Here is a 24,748-nt window from a genome sequence, read left to right as displayed (position 1 = left end):
TTTTAAATCCATGTCATAAAGTGTTACCTATATTCCCTAACCATCACCCTTCACACTGGTACTCTGTGAAGAAATGTGTTAAAAAAACATTATGGGTAATCTTACTCTTAGAATGTATCTATGTATCGTTCTCAATCCTCTGATCTCCGCCCGGGTCGTATCGCTGCGATTAAAAAAAAATAAGAACCTAAAAGTTCCATGTGCCAGGGTAAAATTTTGGTCACATTTTGTGTCAAAAAGCAATAGCTCACTCCTTGATTGATAGCGGAGATACACAGATATCCGGATATCCTTTTTATGGCAGAAACATGGATGAGAGATGAGCTCATAAGCATTGCCAATCTTGCACTACTCCCGGGCTACTCTATTAAGCTGGTAAACCGAGCCACTAGAGGCGGAGGCATTGCCGTGGTGGTAAGATCAAGCTTTACCTGTCTATTTGAGGAAAGGGACATGAAAGGGGAGGAATGTGCTTATTTTAGTATCACCATCAACACCCACTTCACCTTTGCAGGACTATTAGTATACAGGCCCCCTGGACCCATGCTTGGCTTCAACATCTCCCTTTTGGAGCTGGTGGAGGCATACGCTGTAGGGTCATCAAATTTAAGTACCTTAGGGGATCTTAATCTCCATTTTGACTTACAGCAGGATCTGAATATCCGCACCCTGACCTCTGACCTAGCCGCCTTCCAGCTCCTTCAATTAGTTAAAAGCCACCACACACACACAGGAGGCCATGTCCTGGACCCCATTTTTCTAATATAGAAGACTCCAGAACCACCACCCCTACGCCAATTGCTTGGTCAGATCATTTTCTAGTGGAGTTGACTGTTTGTATCCCTACCTCTACAGCTTGTAAAACCCAAAGAGCCACGTGTAAAAGACCTTGCCGCAAACTCCGGTTAGAGGAGTTTCATGCATTGTTGGACGCTGATCCACTGGGCCCTTTCTCGGATGTGGAGACAGGATATGAAGCATTTTGTACCTGGCTCACCAGGGCACTTGACACTCTTATACCTGCTAGGTGGGTCAAAGGACGCATGCGAGATGCTAATCCTTGGTATAACGAAACCCTGGCTAGTCAGAAGAAAAAGTGTAAAAACTAGGACTACTCCTCAGAGAGTAAGATCAGATACGTAAAGGAGCACAAGACTTACCATAAAGCCATTTGTAGGGTGCGAGCGGAATTTTATGCCTCCGAAATAGAGGCTAGTGCTAATCCGACTAAAGTTATCTTTAAGATCCTTAAGGAACTTAGCTCTAAAAAACCTGTCAGCATTGTCACCACTTCAGCTGTCCAATGTGAAGAACTGGCTTCCTTTTTCGTCGATAAAATTCGGGGTATCTACCAAGCATTTAACCCAGGTCCACAACCTAGTTACTCTCCGGTCTCTCGGCCTATCTCTATGGCTAAGATATCGGTCATCCCTGAAATTTCAAGGGAAGAGTTTGACAAGCTTACAAGGCAGATTAAATCTGGCTCGCCGGCAGACCCTTTGAAGCCGGCCCAATTTAGAGTCTTCTCTACTCTGCCTGACCCAGCTATATAGTCTTGTCAATGCCTCATTCTCTACTGCTACCGTTCCAGCCAGTTGGAAGCAGGCATGGGTGTCACCCATACTTAAAAAACCCACTCTAGACCCGTCTAAGCCAGAAAACTTTAGGCCTATATCCCTGCTGCCCTGGGCGGCAAAAATTGCAGAGTCTCATGTGAATCTAGTTCTTACCAGCATTCTCAAAACCAACGACACTCTGGACGAAACCCAGCATGGGTTCTGTGCCGGCCACAGCACGGAGACGGCGCTTCTGGCTATGATAGAGCATCTCCGCTCCACATTGGACCATGGTCAAGCGGCGGCACTGATCCTTTTGGATCTCAGTGCCGCTTTTGACACCGTACCCACCAGATCCTTCTACATCGACTTGAGGAGGCAGGGATCACTGATATGGCCCTCGCTTGGTTTCGATCCTTCCTGACTGATAGAATGTTTCGTGTCTGCACTCCTCCTTTCCTCTCTGGGACGCGTTCCATTGAGCAGGGTGTTCCGCAGGGATCGGCTTTGAGCCCCACCTTGTTCAATCTGTACGTCCAACCACTGGCTGCGGTCGCTAAAGCGTAGGTTCTTAACATTGTCTCTCATGCTGACGATACGCAGCTAGTGGTTGCCCTCACGGAAGGCTCTACCATCGACCATACTAGATTCAAAGTGGGTCTGACTGCCGTAGCAGCCTGGATGACAGCTAACTAACTGTCTCCAATTGAATGCTGCCAAGACGGAGGTACTACTGGTGGGAAGAAACGCAGATCTACGGGGTGACCACTGGTGGCCACCTACTTTGGGGGCAGCCCCTACACCTAAGACTGAAGTGAAGGATCTGGGAGTCTGGTTGGACTTGGAGCTTAAGTTTGATGTCCAAACAACAAAGGTCGCCGCTACCTGCTTTGGAATCTTACGCAGCCTTAAACCAGTCTTGAAATTTTTCGATCCAGTTTCCAGGCAGTTAATTGTTCAGTCTATGGTACTATCCAGACTGGAATATGCCAGCTCCTTACTTCTAGGCGCTAATAAGGTGGAAATTGCCCGTCTTCAACGTATTCAAAATGCAGCCGCCAGGGCCTTAATAGGCCTGCCACGCTTTAGTCCCACTTCTGCCTCCATCCGGAAACTTCACTGGCTTCCTGTAGCTCAAAGGATACAGTTTAAGACCCTGTGTATATATTTTTAAATCCTTAGACTGTCTACCCCTAACATGTTGGGATCACTGGTGAACCTGTATGTGCCTGCGCGTTCTCTGCGTTCGGCAAAGCAGAATCTGGTGGTAGTTCCCCGGTTCAACCATAGCAGAGCAGGTGGCCGCTCCTTCCGTTTTCTAGCAGCTAAGTTATGGAATTCCCTTCCTGCCCAGATACGGGAGTTGACGGACATGTTGCAATTTAGGAAAGCTGTCAAAACACTTTTATTTCCTGGAAAATAATTTTCCCTACCGGTTTTTTCTGCCCTCAGTTCTGTTTTTCACTTGGGATTAGCGCCGGGACGCCTCTTCGCTGGGGCAGCTGTGCGCTCTATAACCCATATAACATAATAGATGTTCTTATATAGCTAGAGATACAGCCAGCATCCATAGAGTGCCCGGCCTTTCCTAAATGAGTTACAGCTATGATACCTCCCAAATTATCATAATTCAATAGTGTTTGGAAATATAATCAGTGTGTTCTGTAACTATAAACCTAATTATCTCTGATTTTAGACATGTAAGATTACAATATTGTGCTGGCCATTACCCAGTCTCCGTCTTGTGTGTTTGTAGGACAGCCGGTAAGTCATCTAAATAAACACCAACCCCATCAAAGCAAGTGCTCGGGTGTACGAGCTCACAAACATAACTACTGTATTAATTTGAAATGAAGAGGAGCCGAAAATAAGGCTCTTATTTGTATCACGATTACAACCATCAACTCGGCGGGTTCCGCGAGATACAAATATTGCACATGTGGAGTCATAATAAACTGGCCGAGGATTGGGCATGCACCACGTCAAGTCATCAGAAGCATACGTCGGACTAATTCCTTGAAGGGGCCTTGTTGACGCGTAACTCCAAAGCGCTCTGTGTTTATACCAATAGAGTGTCCTGTATTTCACACTCTTATATGTCAGCCATTCTCAGGATGTACTATAAATATGAATATGGAATTGAGTTAAGGTGTTATCGAGGCATGCCAACCCCCTGGTAACGTCCTATTACCCAAAATACAGGCGCTGTGTACTAACTTATTGCATTATGGGAAATGTAGTTGCTAATGTTTATTATAGGTTATTTGATGAACAGTTGTGACTGAAGTAATGAGGCAAATCTGTACTACATGTCAGCTCAGGCGTCTTTAGTGTAAAGATAGATTTATTCTCAACATAAATAGTCAATCAAAATTGTCAATGGAGTATCATAGTAAAGATAGAGTAAGTACTGAATCTTTCATAAGAGGCCTCGCGTGTATATTGAACCTCTTCTTTCTTAGCAGATACATATCTAAAAAGGGTAGAGGGATGTGTCTCTTATAACAGAGTCCAAGGAATATCATCATTCAAGCCCAAGCCTTTGTGATGACACATTAATCTAAAAATCCAACGTTGTTCCCTCCAGAACAATATTTACTGTAGATTGCCCGTTTGTGTGGTATAACTGGGTTTATCAAGTACAATCCAGGTGAAGTCATCTTAATTGTGACCAAGTTGAAGGAAAAGTTTGTGAGCTTAGTGTTGGATTTATGACACTTTATTGAACTCCCCTGTTAAATCATCTTGATTCTCACCTTACGTGAGGTCATCCCTACCGTCATCAATTTACACAGGCAAGTGGTTAGATAAATTATCCCTCCTGTGTTGCAGTCAGTGTGATTGTGAAACATCCAAGGAGTCTTTAGACTCAAGTCAGTCTTTGTAGTTGGTTGAGTTAGATGGCATAAAGAACAAAACCCACAAAGGAAACGCCCGCAAACCAGAGGGATGGACCACAATGTGTAAGAAGTCTCTCTATGAACCCTATTTCGTGTCTCGTGTGGACTAGGATGTCTCAAATGTTCTTACTGCATTTTAGAGCAAGTGTACTATCACCTGTATTTATAATGTGCCGGACGGAGGTCGGAGGCTTGAGAAGGATACATAGATCCATTCTAGGGGTAAGATTACTCTAAATGTTCTAAAACACATTTCTTCCCAGAGCACCAGTGTGAATGGTGATGTTTATGTAATATAGGTGTCACTTTGTGAAACAGATGTAAAACTTAGTCCTGTGTAACTAACTTTACTTTTGCAATTTAGAATTGATAATGGGTTTGAATATTAGCGTGTTGTGTTGTTGTGTTTTTTCTTTTTATTTATTTTGGTAGGTGGACCTAGACGAGACTAGAATAATCCAAGTTGTAGCCAATAAGCTTAATCTGGTTAAGAATTGTGTAGATGCTCAAGCAGCACCAGACACCCTGTTCCCACATTTTTTAGAATTACTTGAGGAAATCAAACGTCCCTGAATCGGCCGATCCTCACCAAGGAAAGACAGGAAATCGGCTGGTTTGATGAGGCTAGCAATCCGGCTTTAAAATCGATTTGCAGGGTCCTAAAAGCATCCCCCAGAGACCACTACCTGATTAATGATTTACGAAAAATCTATTTAAATTGGATAATCATATGGATGAAGACACATGGGTAGATCATTTTGAAGGTATCTTTGGGAGTAAGACTGTTTCATGGGCCGACTATACCGACCCCACGGAATCCTCGAGCAGCTCCCAACTTTTTAACTTGGATGAGGTGAGAATTGCACTGGCCAACTGTAGTCGTGCTAAAGCTCTGGGCCCAGATGGGGTCCCTACTGACCTTTTTCTTGAACATCAAGAGTTGTGGCCCCCACTGTTAAACATTATATTTAATGAAATCTCTAAAAAGGGAACACTCCCATCATGGAAACTAAGTATCATTGTCCCCATACACAAAGAGGGTGACAAATCAAACCCCCAAAATTGCCCAATTTCCCTTCTGGACTGCACCGGTAAACTGTTGGGTCATGTCCTATTAAATAGGCTAGAGGACTGGGCGAGGGGAAAAAAACATATTGATGCCAACCCCGTACGTTTTTCAGAGGGGTAGAGGCACTATCGTGCAATGTCTGAATTTAATCTTATGATTTACAAAAAAGGGGTGACCCGGTGTCCCTCAGAACCTGGGTATTTAATAGTTAAACAAGAAATTGGTTCTGTTGGGTAAGACAGATTATTTGAACTATGCTCCTAGATGCAAAGGAAAACAAATCAGCTCTCTGATACAGGGAGAAATCAATGCTCAAAACACAGAACAGCAAAGTCATGAGGTCAAAGTATTGTATTATACATATTAATACATGGTTGCTTCTATATAAATCCGAATTACTTCATTCGTGGATTGATTGAGTACATAACAAGACCGTCATATAAATTTGTGACTTTTTGTGAGGAAGTGCTCAGTGAACGTGATGATATATACAGTGTGGGGAAATGAATCTATACAGGTGTATATACAAGTACAGTTCAAGTTTGGTCACAAGATGGTTTGATCTCAACCAAGGAGTCCTATAATTTCTTTGAGAATCCTGGTGATTCTGAACCTATGGATTCGTCGACGTTTCGACCCTAGTGTGCCCCTGTAGGTGGCCACGGCGGGTCTTTCTCAAGACAGGAGGGGAAGGACAGTTTCAAGATCAAAGCAGGGGTTCCTCAGGTTGATCTTGTATGGCTCAATGGCCTGTCGCAGCTATCGTGTTGAACCAGCGGTTGGAGGCTCTCACTCGCTCTCAGCGGCTGTGTGGAATTTAAGTTTAACCTTTGCCAAGTACACTGTAGTGATAGAAGGGCATCATTACATGGCTTTTATGAATTTAACTGCAGCTTTCGACTGCATAAGCCATGTGAAGTAATGGGCCATAATGCTGGAGATAGGCATTGACCTTTGTTAATCAACTTACTTTGTGAAATAAACTCACAGGCAACGGCGTGTGTCTGTTATGGGAGGAATGGCGAATGTACGAGACCCTTTAAAAACCTCAGAGGAGTCAGAGGAGGCTGCGTCCTTGCCACATTTCTGTTCTCATTATACACTAACGGAGTGGAGGCTGCCTTAACAGAGTCAGTGGCAGATGTTCTATCCAGCCAACTCTAGTTCCTATGCTGGCATACTCGGACAATGCAGTTCTAATAGCCAGGACAGGAGTAGCGCTTTAACTTCTAATAAATGCCTATGTGGGTTACATGTCATCACTGGACCTAGGTAGTGGAGACTTACTCCTATGTGGGAGTTTTATTCGATAGAAAACAAACCTTGCTCCCCGGTGGTGATGAACAGAGTGTCTGAATTAAGCAGACCACTCTTACCCAGTCCAAAGATCAGGGCTAGATCCATCACCATTATTTATCTCACTGCACCATCCCAGTTCAGAACCTGGCTATATGCAAATCAGTCTGTCCCTGGCCCAGTGCATCATGGGAACAGGGCAGACTAAATACCAAGCCAATTCTTCACCAGAAAGGAGACAAGCTACCGGGGACCGGTTTCTGGCATTTCAGCCGTCTTCGGCCCGGCTTGCTTGAATCCTGATGGTGCAGTGAGAAAGGGACTCATGTCTGAGTATACCCTGCCACACCTATAGTGGCCAAAAACGATTCAGAAATGGGGGTGGTGATGAACAGAGTGTCTGAATTAAGCAGACCACTCTTACCCAGTCCAAAGATCAGGGCTAGATCCATCACCATTATTTATCTCATTGCACCATCCCAGTTCAGAACCTGGCTATATGCAAATCAGTCTGTCCCTGGCCCAGTGCATCATGGGAACAGGGCAGACTAAACTACCAAGCCAATTCTTCACCAGAAAGGAGACAAGCTAGCGGGGACTGGTTTCTGGCATTTCAGCCGTCTTCGGCCCGGCTTGCTTGAATCCCGATGGTGCCCTAACTCCGGGCAGATGCATATCAAATGCATAAAGTCCTGTTCTGCTGCTCCACATAGATCGCAGTCTTTTCGACCATGGGTCCTCCAAATCGGTTGATCAGCATTGGACGGCAGTTTCCCCATGAGCAGCTCCATATACTTAGTTTTCAGATGCCGCCTCATGAAGGTGAGGGCCAGATATGCTGCTGGCCCAGACCTCGTATATGCTTGTAAGACCATCCATGCATGCGCATGTCGGCTTAAAATTGCTTTATCTTCAATTAATGAGTGAGCTTTTGCCTCTTTTTTGATAATCATCTGAAAAGATGTTCAGGGTAGTTTCCGTTGCCAGAGATCCTCCATCTTAGTTATTTTCAATGAAGAATTAAAATACTTTGTGTAGTGTGACTTTGGATCATTTTGCAGAGCTTCCCAGAGTGCAGAGTTGATATCTAGATCCCGATTCAGCCATGTTTTGTACCAGAATGTGATTGTCTCATAAAAAATTCTTAAAACTAAAACAACTTACTCCCTAAATAAGTTGACTCCATGTCCATGCGATAATCAATCTATAATATGCGATCTCCACCTCCTTTTTATTTTATAATTTTTTATAAAATACAGAGATCTAGATATCTTTGATAACTTTTAAGGCAGCACAATTCTAACCAGTGTCGTATTGCCATGTTGTTCCTCAAGAAGCTCCATGACCCCTATGTCCTTTTCTGCTTAGCCTCCTTTTTGTGGGCTTGTCTGCGCAGGTGGCGTCTTTTATAAGGGAGAAATCTGTGGAACTTAGCCTCTTGTTTACCTGTGCTTGTAATGGTATTGATGAAAATTCTTGTGATTAAGTTGTATCTTGCCAAATTAATTTAAAAAGCCAACTTGTTTTGCAGTGTAGACTTATTATTTTCAACTATTACCTAATTAATAATTTTTAGCTGGGTGGATGATTATTGTTGCATGATTAATTATTGCATCTGCGGCATTTAGCATTAAGACCAAATTATTGTGTAATGTATAAATTGCAGGTTATTGTTCAAGGGCTGCTTCGGGTCTTTTAAAATGTTGATTTTTTTTTTAATTCTCTTTTTAAAGCAAGATTATTTTGTATGGGTATACTTTTATGATCTATGTTTACTAATTAGATCGAAAAAAGTTGATTGGATTGAATTGGATAGATGGCCCAAGACCCCAATGGCGGGCCACCCAATTCTGTATCTGGCTTACTGATTGAAGGCCAGTATTTTATTATCATACAGTTTGATGCAGAATGACACTTACTATCTTTGGTCCTGAGGAATGCCAAAGAATTCAGAGTTATATTTGGGTAAAAACATGGCAACCTTGTAATAAGTGACCTGTGCAGTTGATGCACAGTCGTATTCGTATTCAAAAACTTTATTCGATACATAAAATGAATCATAAAAGTATTGAACAAACAATCATATCACATTTCAGATCATTTCTACTAGCCATTTAAAACCAATTGGTAAACACAATTTGATTATAAAAGACATAATAATAACAGTAATAGAATTAAAAAATTACAGTTTAAAAGTTTTACAATATTCTTAACCTATAAAGCTACCCATATTTCTTTCTGATCTTTAGAGAGATTCTGATAAAATTTAACATTGCGCAACAGATTTCCACAGAGGATAAGGATAACAAATGTTCATAGCCTTCCCTGTAGGTACAGGGTTGCCTACCCTTCAAAATAGGTTTAATAAACCGGAGTCTTGACTCTTTATACAGGGAACAGAAGAGAACCAAGTGTAAGGTACTCTGCCTGTCCTTGTTACTACATGGACAAGGGAGCAGTCTCTCAACCCAGCCCCCTTGTTTGGGGAAAGCAAATAAATAGTGAAGAGTCTCCAGCCTAAACCGTGTTAACAGAAATCGCCATTGCGCATTAAGAGTAAATGTTAAATAGAACTGCGGGTATGGTTTACAAACATGCATGATTTCAGTGCCAGTTTTATCCATAAAAGGCTGGATACCCGACGTCCTAAACTTTAATTTTATTTCATTTTTATAATTCCCCTTGATTTTCTCAGGGCTATTGAAATAGAAACCGAGTTCAATTTTATTCAGCGTGTTACAAACATACGATAACCAGGGGATCTGTTTAGAATTGTCTAAAGCCATACAATCAGTTATAATTTCTTTAGTTAGTTGCAAGTCCTCTGATTGCCAAATTTTACCCCATAAAAATAAAGGGGACATACTGATTATATCAGATACACTGACCATACCAATTTCATCATGACAAAACGTGTTTGAGGTACTTTTGGGAACTGCCAAGACCCTTTTTATGAAGTTATTTTCTACCACCTGTATTACAGCAGGCATTTCAGTCCCCCACACCCCTGCCCCATAGGTGGCAACGGATAGGCACTTTGAGGTGTAAAGGGTTCTGAGGTGCATAATGTGTTTTTGCCCCAGTTTACTATAGAAGCGGAAGATCCCCTCAATAGCCCTTGTCATGTTCTGGGCTCGGACCTTCATTACCGGTGTCCAACTTAGTTTACTGTCAAACAGGTTACCAAGATAATTAAAGTTATCGACTTTCCCTATTGTGCGGCTGTTTACCTCGAACTTCCTAGTCGACGGCCCCTTTGGGCCACAGGACATTATAAAGGATTTCTCAAAGTTTACCTTTAAATCTAAATCAAGCATGAATTTGTTAAAAGCATTTAAGCACGTTTGCATGCTGTTGCCTGTTAGTGTCATTAGGACAGTATCGTCCGCATATGAAAGCATTGGAATGCTTTTACCATTAATTTTTGGAAAATCACAACCCTGGTTTAATAGGTATTGTTCTAAACCATTTGTGTAAACCAAGAAAAGGAAAGGCGCCAAGATACATCCTTGACGTACTCCTTCCGTCGAGGGTATTGGCTTCGTTAATTCCCCTCCCGGGCCAAATCTAATGGACACATTTGTTGCTTCATGCAATCTACGGAGCAAGGTCACCAGGGGTTCCTCAAAGCCCATATCAGTCATCATCTTCCACAACTTACTCCTGCAGACTGTGTCGAAAGCACTTGTCAGGTCCATGAAGGCCAAATGAATAACAGATTTTTTGGCCTTCATATACTTGCCAAGGATCAGGGCCAAATTAAGACACTGCTCGTTTGTCCCCTTTCCGTGCCTAAAACCATATTGGGAGTCGACTAATAGGCCAACCGAATCTGCCCAACTTTCCAGTCTCGCCAGAATGACTCTGCCAAGAATTTTACAAGCAGAGTCTATCAAAGAAATTGGGCGGTAACAGCAGGGATCAGATCTGTTACCCTTCTTAAAAATTGGCACAACGGTTGCCTCTTTCCATGTGCCGGGGATGCGACCAACCACCACAGCTTTAAATACATTTAATAAGATGGGTGCCCACAGGCTAGTGTTAGATTTAAAAAGATCAAGGGGAACAGCATCGGGGCCTGGCGCTTTTAAAGATGCTCCTTTCCCTAAGGCTTCCTCAATCTCGATCAAGGTAATTGATGAGCTGAGGGTCAAAGCCGAGGGAGATGGTTCCACCACGCCCCCTATCTCCTCCACCCCCGAAATAAATGAATATGATTTAGGGTTAAAAATCTTGCTATAGTGTTGGACCCATTGTTCGGCCGTGACCTGCATAGCTATAGCTTCATTGTTATCACTCTTAAAAAGGGGACGATTTATAACCTCCCAGAATAGCCTGCTATCTTTAAGTTCTGCTGCCTTTTCAAGGTCATCCCAGGCCATATCTCTCAGATCTTGCTTTCTTTTTGTAATGGCATCTCTATAAGCTTTCCTACTGGTTTTTACAAGCTCCTTATTTCTTGGCTTTTGGGACAAAGCTGATTTTAATGACCTATGCGTCGCAGAGCACACAGAATCAAACCATCTAAAGGCCCTTTGGCCACCTTTCCCTTTAGGCTTTTTTAGACTCTGTCCTATGTGACAACACAACTTCTCAAAACTTCCTATGACCTTTTGAGAATCAGATCCTGCTAAACATGTATCTATTTCGGCTTTACAGTTTGCAGTAATGTCATCCTGCAACTGGGACACATTTATCTTCTTCCATTTCAGAGTGACACCCTGATTTTTCTTGTACTCAATAGGTTGTTCACAAGACCTTAGCGATTCATGTGTCGGAACCCAGATTGATAATATTAGAGGGTTATGATCACTGGCTGGGTTTGCTACCACCTCCAACTTATCTACATACTTTAAAAAGGTGCCTGATACCAAAACAAAATCAATTGTACTCATTTCACCCCTCAAGCCCTGAAAGCTTGGTAAATGCAAGGTGTCTGGGGGTGACCAGGGATCTACTATACACAGATCGTTTGTTAAGATAATATTATTCAGGGCGTCCCCCTGCGGTGTGTGCCTAAAGTGGTTTAGAGGCTGAGCATTCAGATCCTCCAGACCACATACATTCGACCCTGCATGAATACAAAGTGTACAGTTAAAATCACCCACCCAGATAAGTGGGGAAGAAGGGTGCCTACCACGGACTTTAACCAAGACATACTCCAAATCCTGAATTATTGAGGTGTCATGCCCATTAAAGATGTTATAGTACCAATTAATTAATAACACAGGTTCAGGGAGAAGGTGCTCCAACAACAATACTTGGTACCAGTTTGTTTTTGCCAGTGATGAGATTTTGGAATCCTGAAGTTTTATGGATAAAGCAGTTAATATTCCACCTTTGGCCCTTCCCGATGTGGATGGAACAGCCGGGACACCCAATGATTGAAAACCCTCAATGTCACAGGTAGTCTTAGACCATGTCTCTTGTAGACACAAGATTTCATGAGTTTTCACAAAGTCTATCCAAATGTCATCCTCTAGCTTATTTGTTATTCCGAAAATGTTCCAGCACAATAAGGAGATTAATGAAGATGAGGATGAAGGTGAAGACCCCTGCGTTTCATCTCTATTTCCCAAAACATCTCCTACAACAGTGGTATCTGGGTTAAGCAATGATAACATATTCTGGTCATATCCCTTATCTGTGTTGGCCATCGGCACGGCAACAGTCCCCTTCTGTAGGTGTCCAGTGGTCACATTTTCGCCTTCAAGAGTATCCCATACTGAATTACCATCCTGAATACATATCCCTTGGTCTACTTTTATACCCTCAATTTTTGATATTTCTATGACCTTAACTCTGGGCGACAGTCAATCTACCTCATCCAGGTTCATCAAAGGGTCAAAACGATTCCTCAATTGGATGTTGTTGTTATAATTATTATTGTTATTTGGGAACCAGCCAGAATATTCTGCTCCCATGAACCTGGATCTTCGCGGGTTATAAGGGACTTGCATGAAATTTCCCATACTTTGCAGCCCCATAAGATTCGCTGTCTCATGCCAAGGAGTATAAAGGTGATGCGGGCCATAATTCATATTTGGGTTATGTGCCCACCCCGTTTGGTGTCTACTATTTATACCATATCCTTGGCAAGAGGAGTTTGGGTCAGGGAAAGACTGATGGAGATTGGGATAAAAATATTCTAGACCAATGCACTGGATATCCCCCATCCGCCCAAACCTAGCCTTACTGCAGATGATATCCTTGACCCAGTTATCTCTAAAGTTTATCAATATACAGTCACCCTCCAGGTCTTTTTTACTAGGTCCAACCCAGGGAACCCTCCGTACACTTAGGATTTTTGTGATAGTATCCTCAGTTAATGGCCTATTTGTGTTTAGCCAATATTTTGTTTTGTTCAGGAGGTCCTCATTTTTCTCGTATTTATTCTCTGGGATTAATGGTACACCCGTCAAGATAGCCATGTATGGAGCAGACTCCGGTGGTATATTTACATAGATTTGTCTACCTTGTAGTGGAGTTTTACTAGGGACCTGAGGTTTACTCAATGGGGTTTCTTTCACTTTATCTTTATCTTTATCTTTTTCTTTATTATCAATCTGGCCAGGCCCAGATGTAACAACTGGCGTAGTTACCACCAGCGAGTTACTTGGCTTTTGTCCCACTGTGTTCCCCTGGTGATTTTTTATTAAGGGAGTTAGTACCGGACAGGGGGTAATACAGGGAGTAGTACCGCTAGGTGGAGGTTGAGGTATCTGATTAGGCTTAGGGCCCTTTTTTCCTACACTGATATTATCACTTTTAGTTTTACCGTCTATGGGAGCTGGTTGTTTTTTATTTCCAACCAGGCTTTCCAATAGAGCGGTGTTCTTAGATGTTAAGAACTCCAGTTGATCTAATTTTAGATTTATTATTTGAGTTTTCTCTATCAGGGGATTCAATAGGCTTTTTACAAGTTTCTCAACACCAATCATTAGGTCCTTGTCTTCCTTAGAGGAGGGCTTTTTCCCTGGCTGTAAAAAATTCTTTTCCATATTGGAAATTTGGGCACCTATCTGTGCTAATCTGTCCTCAAGGGGATTTAAAAGCTTTTTGAGAGTTTCCCATACTACATTCAAGAATTCAAAGTCTTCCCCATTTATAACACAAAGAGGAGTTTCATTGTTTTCCTTCATTATTATCAATTTGTCCCTGTCCTGGGTTATCTCTAACGCATCCATATTGACCACGGGAGTGGAGTCAGCAGGTTGTGTAGTTGTCACCGGGGGCGGGGTGGGCAGTTTAGTAGATAATTGGGATTTTGCAACCTTTACCTTTTTCCTAGCATATGATGTTTGATTACCACGCTTCCTTTTGGTATATGGCCCTTGTTGTTTATTTTCAGAAAATCCCCCAGCCTGCCCTATAGATGTAAATTTTGGACCCAACACCGGCACATCTTTCTTACACTCATTCATTTCCTCTATTACCTCCACTCCCTCAGACATGGATACTTTTGGGAAAGTAGTAGGGGATACTAGAGGCAATGGTAAGGTCTCCTTTGGTGTGGGTGTAGCGGAAACAATTGACTGATGGATATCTGCAATGGTTTCAATCAATTTCGGTGGCTGGGCGGTAGAGCGGTCAGGGGTTTTGGCAAAAGCGAAGGCACCTAAGGAGGATTTTTTTTTTGCCGCGGCTATCTCCACTGATAGCCTCCTTGCAGCGTCCAATTCAGATGAGACTCGACGCTGCATTTTGGCAATCTCACTGTCTATGGCGGAATGGGTTTTGGAAATGAAATCATCTAATGTTCCATTTTTTAATTTGGATTTTGCCGCCCTCACCTTATACTCCCTAGATGACATGGTTTCTGGTGGTGACAATGAAGCCCGTATCGAGAGGCTTAGAGGGATGGCCCAGTCCAGTCCGCTCAGACCTCGAACGGCCTCAAACGGTCCCGCCCTTGTCCCGGGCTTCTCCCGGCGCCCTCCCGCGCGCTCCCGCGCAGCGGGGATACAAGGCGCTCAATATAGAGTGAGGTCGCCAATAGGTGAAGGGGGGGGAGTGGTCGGGGAGAGCGGCCCAGGTGGAACAGATCAGGCAGGCAGCGGGCGCTCCTGGGATATGTAGTCCCAGTTGAGCGCGCACACTCGCACTCGCTCGCAGCCCCGGCAAATAGTCTTCCCTCAGCGTCCCCTTTCAACTGACAGCAGGCAAGCCTCCCAACGCAGCGGGACCCGCGAAGCGGGTTCCGCAAGAAGTAGATAAGTGGCAGCAATCCTCAGGAGGTCAAGAACACAGGTACAGCGAGGCGTCCCACTCGCCAGGTCCAAAAGGTGCAGATGATAAGTGCTCCGTGTAGGGGGGAGGGGTCGGGGAGAGCGGCCCAGGTGGAACAGATCAGGCAGGCAGCGGGCGCTCCTGGGATATGTAGTCCCAGTTGAGCGCGCACACTCGCACTCGCTCGCAGCCCCGGCAAATAGTCTTCCCTCAGCGTCCCCTTTCAACTGACAGCAGGCAAGCCTCCCAACGCAGCGGGACCCGCGAAGCGGGTTCCGCAAGAAGTAGATAAGTGGCAGCAATCCTCAGGAGGTCAAGAACACAGGTACAGCGAGGCGTCCCACTCGCCAGGTCCAAAAGGTGCAGATGATAAGTGCTCCGTGTAGGGGGGAGGGGTCGGGGAGAGCGGCCCAGGTGGAACAGATCAGGCAGGCAGCGGGCGCTCCTGGGATATGTAGTCCCAGTTGAGCGCGCACACTCGCACTCGCTCGCAGCCCCGGCAAATAGTCTTCCCTCAGCGTCCCCTTTCAACTGACAGCAGGCAAGCCTCCCAACGCAGCGGGACCCGCGAAGCGGGTTCCGCAAGAAGTAGATAAGTGGCAGCAATCCTCAGGAGGTCAAGAACACAGGTACAGCGATGCACAGTCCTTTACTCGGTTTTTAATCCTATCCAATGGGGGGCCCAGAATAAATTACGAGTTGTGCCCACCAGAGAGATAGTTTTAAACTGTGCTTTGCACTCCGCCCCTCACTCAGATCCCTGCTATTGCTCATACTTGATAAAACACCTCAGATCCTTCCCAGCAGGGGAGTCATAGCCCACAGCAGGCACCGTGCAGTCCTGCTGTGAGGAGGAACCCATTGATGAGGCATGTCACCTTTGGGTGAGTGATGTCTCCTCAAAACTACACACTTTTGTCTCTCACTGTCTTCGTCCCTTTCTCCATTTAGGACTATTTTTATACCAGACGTACTCTGTGGGGGAATAGCTTGTGAACTTTCACATAAGTGGAGTCCATTTGTGCTGACCAAGTTAGTGATTCTGACCCAACCGCAAGGCTGTATAGCGGGGTAGCTGGGTTGGTTCAGTTACACACCATATCTCCCCTAACTCTCTCCACACCTTTTTATCAGAAATTTCGAGTAAATAGTGTTAGATAATGCATTTTGCAGACCAAATTTCTAAATAAACAGTTTAAAAGGTCACTTATGAATTATGTCAAAACTTCATGGTCTGCAGGGTGAACGTTTTTATTACAAGCATTGGCAAAGCTGGAAGAGCTACTGGCTTTCCCTGTTTGTTTTAGCCATGCTTTACTCCTGAGTGGCTGCTGTTTAGCATGGCTAAAAGTTAGTACCCTGGCGTAGAATGGAGTGTCCTGGAGTGGGGTAAAGTGTACTGGAGTGTCGTGGAGGTAGTAGAGTAGTGTTGAGGGGAGTGGAAGGACGTAAAGTGAAGTAGAGTGTCATACAGTAGAATGGAGTAGAGTATAGTAGAGTGGAGTAAATTGTTGTGGAATGGAATAGAGTGAAGTGTTGTAGAATGGAGTGTTGTAGCGTAGACGCTCATGGCAGAGTGCAGGGGTGTGGCCTAGAGTGGAGTAGAGTGGAGTAGAGTGGCCTAGAGTGGAGCAGAGTGGCATAGAGTGGAGTGTTGTAGAGTAAAGTGTTCAAGAATGGAGTAACATAGATTGGAGTGGAATAACATACATTGGGGTGTCATGTCGTAGAGGGGAGTGGAGTGGCATGGAGTGAAGTAGCATGTTGTAGAGTAGAGTGACATGTTGTACAGTGGAGGGGCATAAAGTGGAGTGGAGTAGAGGAAAGTGGAGTGATGTAGTGTGGAGTATGCATGTAGTATGCATGGTGTGGTTGCGCACCGCCATTACAGATAGCATTTTCAATTGAAATGACCATTACATTTGCAGAGCATACAGTTTTACTGATAAAAGTATATAGCGCACATACAGTAATGTGTGGAAATGTCAGCACCTAGTGTATTATTTTGTTTTGATCATATTAAAGTATTTTTTTCTACTACACTTCAGAAATACAAAAAAGAGCTTCATTTGTGCTTTTTTATTTTATATATTCTGAAATATCTGCACAGTTTATTTGCAGACATTTAACTTTTTTTGTAATGTGCTAGAAAAAAGCCTTTGCTATCACAGCAAGATTGTCATTTAAATCTTCTCACTTTGAAGTCAGAGAAAGAAAAGTAAACACCAAGCTCCCTCGGAAGACAGAGCCTGACACTGACCTCTGTCTTTGACTGCACAGCAAATGTGACAAGATAAGAACAAGATTTAAAGTCCTGTTTACAGAAAGCAAGCACAGTGGAAATATACAGTAGATCGACCGTGCTCCACGGGAGGGATTAACTCAAGCTGGACTGCCTAAAACAAATCAAGCATGCAAATAGAAAAAGAAGCCAATGTACGTTACAAAACCAATGGTAAGCAGTGGGCGGAATGCATTCCTAGGGAAGCTTTGAGAACGTCCCCAAGATGTTCGCAAACCATACAGCTGCGCTGTCCGGTAGACTTTGACTGGAAAATTAGAGGTATATTACAGCACAATATCCCAAGAAATTGTTTAAAAAGACATAGATTTTACAGGTGGGACGAGTAATCTGGCTGTACAATACGAAATATTGTATCATTTCGAGAAAATAACCTGTAAGATGGCTCAGCGAGTTAAGTCCTTACAGGTAAAATGTGGTGTGATTATACGGGAATCCTTCCACGGTTCATAAATTGAGAGCTGTTAAATTGGATACTAGTTGTACTATAAAACTATAAACTGCACTATTAAATTGGTCCTGTAATAAAAAAAAGTTATTATTCAATCATCTTCATTCACTTCTACCGCCTTTTATTTTCTCATTTTGCCTATGGATTATCTATCATAACATGAAAAGAGTCTATTTGAAAGGCTACGCAGCTCTCACTTTCTCAAGCCTTAGACCTCCGAGCTAGTGGCTCAGACAGAACACACAGGCTTAGACAACAGAGCTAGACCACACCAATTTTACAGGTACAGCAGTCTTGTATTGGGATAATTACGTTCTAAAAGTATAGTTTATATAATGTCACCACATCAATTGTCAAAAGCCTACTACCATGGCAGCAGGAAACTGCCTTTTTTCAAATAAATAACTGCCCTTACAGTTCCGAGAAATGTTTTCACATCAGCTAGAATTATCATTTATTTATCAGTTTGCAGTATTTTGGAGAGGTAAAAAATTATATTTAGAAAATAAACGACTGCGCCCCCATCCCAATTAACCGCTCATCATTTTCTAAAAAATATATCCATTCTCGTGACTTTTCTTTTTTTAGTAAGTAAGCTTAGTTTTTATAGTACACAGGAGCTTATCGTTTCCATAAGCTACACAAACATTACCCAGAATGCTAGTATTCTTTATTTAATGAGCCTAAATAGCCGTGTTAGTTTAAACAGAAATCTATATATTTTATCTACAAATTACACTTCATTTTTATAACCTAAAATTGATGTGAGTCCTTGTCGTCGTGTTACAAGATATTCTAATACTAGGGCTGTTATACGTCTGTCATTTTCATCATGTGTCCAAGTATTCTCAGTTCATTTGCCAGCAACCAGGTGTTCAGGTATTCCCTGTCATGTGCCAGTCAGCGCCATCATGTGCCCAGGTATCCATCATCCTGCGCATTTATGTCAATGCCATAGTGTACCCATAAACCATGCAATGCTAGCCATTCCCATGTGGGAAGCAATCAGGTGTGTGGAGAGGTGTGGTGCAGCGGCCAGGGCAGCTGACTTCGGAGCACAGGGTTCACGATTCGATCCCCGGCTCTGACGGCAACTCAGCTCAGCACCATATGACTCTGGGCAATAGCTCACTTAATTTCCACGACGGCCCCCAGCGCCTTGAGACCCGTAAGGGTGAGTAGTTTGCTCTTTACAAATACGGATTTACATTTACAGATGCTAGTCAGTACGATTACAGGTATCAGTATCTTTCCATATCCTATATGAGTTAAGGCCGCTGGGTTCCAGTAAGATTCCATGACGTACCTTCAATAAACACACAGGCATATAAGCAATACTCCTTAACTTACAGAGGTCAGAGTGAGCCGAACGCCTTCCGCACACGATGTTTTAAAGATCCCGAAGGAAAAAGAGATAGAAAGAATGAAGCCTATACATGGATGCTGCATGGCATATTAAGAAGCAGTCGGCAGAGTGTGGAGTGGTAATGTGACCATTCGATAAGGCATTTGTTTCTTGATGGAGCACGGGACAGAAGCATCTTGATTACCTGATAAACTGCTTTGAGTCAAACCTTGCTTTTATTATTGTCCTTAAAGAAAGTCTGGTGAGAAACTTTTGAAATAAGTATTGTCCTTTGAAATAAGCTTAAGAAAGGTAAGAACAGTGGATTGATGTATTTATTTATAAAGTTTTATATGGGATTTGAGTTCTCTGATGGTTCTCCTGAAGGTGTTTACCTCCTGGGAGTACTAAGGAGAAGGTGTAATGACCTTGTTGGATTTCAGTTTGCGGAGACGTAATTACTGACAATAGACTGGTATTGTTGCGAGGGAGATACACTTCATTAAGGAAGATATTGAGAGGGTGTGTGGTCATCATTAGTGTATTATGTTGAGTGATGTTGCGGTGCTGGGTTTGAAGAAGGGGACAGAATGTTTTTTAGTGACTGTGGAAGTGAGTTCGTTGGTGGTGTACGCCCAAGAGCACTTGCGTATAACAATGGTATTGCTACCACATTTCTGTGGCAATCCAAATGATGTACAGCATAGCCATGAAATATAAGGAATTCAAAGGACGAGAGCGAATTAACGGGTGAAACATGTATCTGTGACGTGGAATGTGGAAAGTATTGTTTAATTAAATCAGTGTTGTCTTAGTGTGTAGAACAAGGAGAGCTGTGGTTCACTGGCCGTTGATAGGCCTCAATAGGAAGTAAGGTAACTGCTGAAGTTGAGTCTCCAACGGGGAGGGGTGAGGTGAGGCCCAATAACTACTGCACCACAACCCTCCAGACACTGTGATTGATCACCTCTAAGGTTGAGCGACAGTGGCATTGCCAACATGATCTTTGATCTGTGAGGGAGTGATGAGTTTAGTGTCTGCATGGTTTTTGTTCTGGGATAAAAGTGTATGTGTGTCTGTCTGTCTGACCCCGTCCATCCGTCCATGTACATGCAATTATGAGTGTCAACTTTAACTCAAAGATGGGACAGTACATTTTAGTGTCTCTGAGCTTCGACCTGAACGTGAATGGTAATTGTAGGTTAGCTGCTGGATTAGGTTCACTCTTCTAGTTCATTCCTTGGCTCCTGTCTCACACTCTTTTCTTTGATTGACAGGGCTTAAAGGCAAGGGCCACTGGCTGTACTGAACCGACGCTGGTGGAAGTGAAGTCTGTGGATGAAGGTGTCCTGCTTGTTGACCTGGCCGTGCTGGAAGAGCTGGAGAAAGTGTACACTATAGAAATGGCCCATGATACCTACATCCCCTTCAGCTTTCTCATAGGTACAAAAATATACTCTACCTGTGCAGCAGTGCTAGATGTGAAGTATGGCCATAAAACAGACAAGGGTGTTGGAGGATCTATGATTAATTTAGAAAAGATGGACAGGGACCCAAGTTAGTTAAAAAGGTGGCATTTATATTGGGTCTAGTAGGAGGAGTGCAATAAAGTGATATGCCAATTAGGTTTTAATGGTTTAGCTTCTTATTAAAAAGGGCCCGAAACTCTCACCCTTCTAAGTGGAATGCCTCATCTGGTTTTTACACCTCACTCCAGGGTGTAGGACTGTCCTTTGATGGGCGGCACCTTGTTGGGAGATTTTTTTCTTTGTGTTTTTGTGTCTCTAGTTCTTTCTGACAGCGATACTTCTCATCAAGAGGCTGTTTGGTAATATCTAATTATCATTTTTTTGCCCTCAACTAGTTCAAAGAAAACTAGCAAGCTAAAACGGCTTGAGGTAGATAAGTATTTTACTTTATTTGGTGTTTCCCTTTAGCAAATTAAAATAAAAAGGGTTGTTTGGGACCCTTCATGTCTTAAGTGTTGACGTGCTTCTTGCCTGTCAAGTGCCCTGCATGAGTCAGTTGCAGTTCTTCAGGACAGGACAGTCTCTTTCTCCTACTATCCCTCTGACTACCTATCTCGGGTGGTGTCTAAGTCCATATAGTCAAAATGCAATGTGTGATAACATGTGTTTAGTTTGTACTTGTCTCTCCTGTGTAGAAGTAATAGACTCTGTTCTTACAGGACCTGCTCTAGAACTTGTAGAAAGTTAATGAGCAGAAGATTAGATCCTTTAAGTTGTGGAATAATAACCAGGTGATTGCAGATAGATTCATGGGGAAAACTGTGCAACTTTGATTTGCTATAAGCACTGTGACCCACTACTCTAGTGAGTATGAAGGCAGCACAGGGCTTCAGGTGGGTTAAACTGGTTCCATTATTACACATACTGAAAACATTTTTGTGTGTACACTTCCACAACATGAGTTGTTAGCAAGATTTCTTCATGTGTGTTTGGCAGTTTATTGGCCACACAAGGATGGTGTTCAACTGACAGTTATCCCATCCTGAGAAAATGGCTGTTTAATAGAGGACCTACTAGGGCACTTGCATTGCTTCGGCTATAAAAATGAGTAAAAGCCCAAGCATTGGCAAAGCCAATCGGTTGTGCCTTTGCAGGACCCATTAGCTTTGCCAATGTATTTGACCCAGATTGTACAGCAGTACAGCTTCTATACAACATGGCTAAACATTTGAAAGATATGAGCGCTATGATGCGCCCAGCACTTGCTGCATCATAGTGCTATTTGTTTGTGGCAGGAGGGAGGGGTGGGGCAAGCAACAACTGCAGGAGAAGGGAGGCAGGGACACCGCTAGCACTGTAGGACATGGTGTATTGCCTCCTCCTCCCTGTTGCTTAGCCACAAATGAGTAATGAGCGTGTGACGTCAAGACTGTCAAAAGAGTGTGGAGCCATGTTGGAAGTAGCCTTTTTGCTAAGTGACTGCTGAGGATTTTCTTATGCTGGTTCGCCATGACCTTGGGGCGCCATATTGTAAACGTTACTTTTACATAGCCTGGGTCTTTATTTTTGTTACCAACAGCTTCATAATAGAGCATCGTATACAGGAAATGCAGAAGGCCATTCCTAGGGTCAGTGTTGTAATACTACATGTGTGTATGTATATGTTTTTGTGTGTGTGTGTGTGTGTGTGTATATATATATATATATATGTATATATATATATATATATATATATATGATTATTATTATTATTTTTTTAAGTGATGGTGTGTGGCTGTAGATACACATGCTTAGCATAAGCCCGCCATCTAGTGTTGGGTCGGAAGTGTGCAAGTTGGCTTTCTTCAAAAAAGTCTTTCGAGTCACGAGGTATAGCGGCGACTCCTGTTGCTTGTATTTCACATGATCACCAACTCTATTGTTAGATTATTTTTTTCCATTGGCTGGTTCAGTCGTGTGCTCCTCTGCTCAGGTTGACACCGTTATTAGGATCCTATTCTAACATTGTCAGTATTGATTTGGATCGAAAATAAATCTCTACTTACACTAAACTATATTAAGGTCAAATTAGTCTGGGGGAACGCAATTCCACTGCGCCCTTCAAGGCATTCTACAAATGTAAAGGAGCGTCATTGTATCTGCTATAGTATCTAATTAATTATTGTTTTTCGAGAATCAAATCCATAGACAAACTTGTTACATATGTGTTTTCCATGTATTAATTAAAGGCAAATCATAGCTCCAAAATATAACAGTATCCAATCGTCAGCCAAATATAACAATATCCAATCGCCCGCCTACGCGTTTTATACTCACTTGGATGGCATCAGGGCTCCAATGTATCTCCTAAGCGTTTATCCTTACAGTTCTTCAGCTCTTCATTAGCTCAACCCATACAGGTGGAAAAGATTGTCCTCTTACCAGAGTGTCTTATTCTCTGGTCTTCCTTCCACGGCCTGGCCTGATAAATTCCGCAGTACGGCTTGTAGAATTCATTTTTGAGGACTGGGTCTTTGGCGGCGGGACCTGGGAGAGTGAAGCATCATTCATATAGGGCTTCGAGATTTGCAAAATAAGACTTTGAATTGCTCACCAGTGCGCTTGGTTGTTGTGCATCCATCGCCTACAGGAAAGAGACCCCGTTGAAATGTTGTCCTTCATGTCATTCTAAATTTCCGCTTACAGACTTACACAAGCTGTGCAATTCCTGCCTATCGTCAGGAACAAACCCATGAGACCTGCAGATCATTCAGGTCAAAGAAAACTCTACAAAATCGTAAAGCTGGAAGACTGCATGTATCGACGCAGCATCGTCGAAACACCAGACATTTTTGGTTCGGAGGAAACGGAAATGAAGGCACATCCATCGGCTGCAGATGAGAGTAATTTCTCTTCAAAGCTGAGCCCCAACTCAGACGCAGAACAACATACCCTCTCATCAGGGCAACAAATCGTGAGTAAATTGCCACATCCAGTTCAACCCAAACAACAAGCATTACAAAAGTGTGCTGTTGGCCCTCCACTGCCTTCCAGCCATGGGAAGCACCGACCGTCTGATTCCGGAAAGTCTGGCCTCGACTCAGCTCTGAAAAAACAACCTAAACTCCTCGGTCTTAAACAGTCCACCTCGGAATCCACAGTTTTGGCACCAAAACAATTTCAAGCAGGTGCATCAACATCTTCGGAACCGAAACCATCAGTCCAAAAAAACTATCGGACTCCGCATCCAAATCCAAAGCTTCAGAACCGAACTAATCCACATCGAATCCTGGGGGAGAAAAACTGAGGCCGGAGCCCAAAATGCAAACCGTTGTGCATTCTCCAGACTGTACTGCCAGTACTTGAGAAATTTACATCAGGAACTGGATTCTCTACAGAAACTCTTAATTATCCATCCTGATACAGGAAGAATTATCACTACGCCTCCTCAGGAACATGCACAACCTGCAAAGAGACAACTCTATTTCAAGAGACATTCCTGTAACAAACAGGAAGAAAGAGGATAAAGTCACCAGTACACTTTGCTTCAGCTCTCCGCTCAGTAGCGGCTGCTATAGCAGCGGTGGTGGGGCGGAGGGAATGGGAGACGGAGTCAGGGGTGGGAAATACATTTTTTTTAAAAGCACTTACCTTTATACCGCCTGCCACTGGCTCTTCTTCGTCCATCCTCCTGTCTGCACTCGGCCTGAAGCACACAGCCTCCCAGTATCCCCTGACCAATCACAACGCTGCCTTACAGCAGGGTTGTGATTGGTCTGAGCATAGCGGTTCGGCGCTAAGGCAGGGGCTGTCAGGCTGTGCATGTTCTCTACCCTGGGTGAAGAACATGCAGAGTGTGCATGACGGTTTGGCCTGCCTCAGACGGCCGGCCTAACCATCATGCGCACTCTAGGTGTTGCCACCACTCCTCCCACTGTGATGCAGGGATCAAAGCCCCGCCCCCTGGCTTCAGCTGCAAGCTGAATACAAAAAACAAAATGATAACAAGAAACATTATTATTTTATGTTTTGTAATCCGCTTGCAGTTGAAGCAGTGGAGAAAAGCTCCTCTGCCTTAGCAGGGGCGCCACCACTGATTCCTCAACTACAACATATACAAACTGCATCCCCACAAAAGTCTCCAGTTCATGA

General features: G+C 43.4%; 1 protein-coding gene across 1 annotated transcript in view; it reads left to right on the top strand.

The window, feature by feature from the left end:
- The window catches only part of WDR81 (WD repeat domain 81), a 141,337-nt gene that overhangs the window by 70,068 nt on the left and 46,521 nt on the right, over nucleotides 1–24,748 (top strand). The window contains exon 7 of the mRNA XM_086955203.1: nucleotides 20,426–20,591. Within this exon, the coding sequence (XP_086811329.1) occupies nucleotides 20,426–20,591 (166 nt within the window). The remainder of the gene's footprint in view (nucleotides 1–20,425; nucleotides 20,592–24,748) is intronic.

Source organism: Lissotriton vulgaris, chromosome 2_1, assembly GCF_964263255.1.
Source record: "Lissotriton vulgaris chromosome 2_1, aLisVul1.2, whole genome shotgun sequence".
Lineage (NCBI taxonomy): Eukaryota > Metazoa > Chordata > Amphibia > Caudata > Salamandridae > Lissotriton > Lissotriton vulgaris.
The sequence above is the reverse complement of the archived record's forward strand: the minus strand, read 5'-3'. Positions and strand labels throughout refer to the sequence as shown.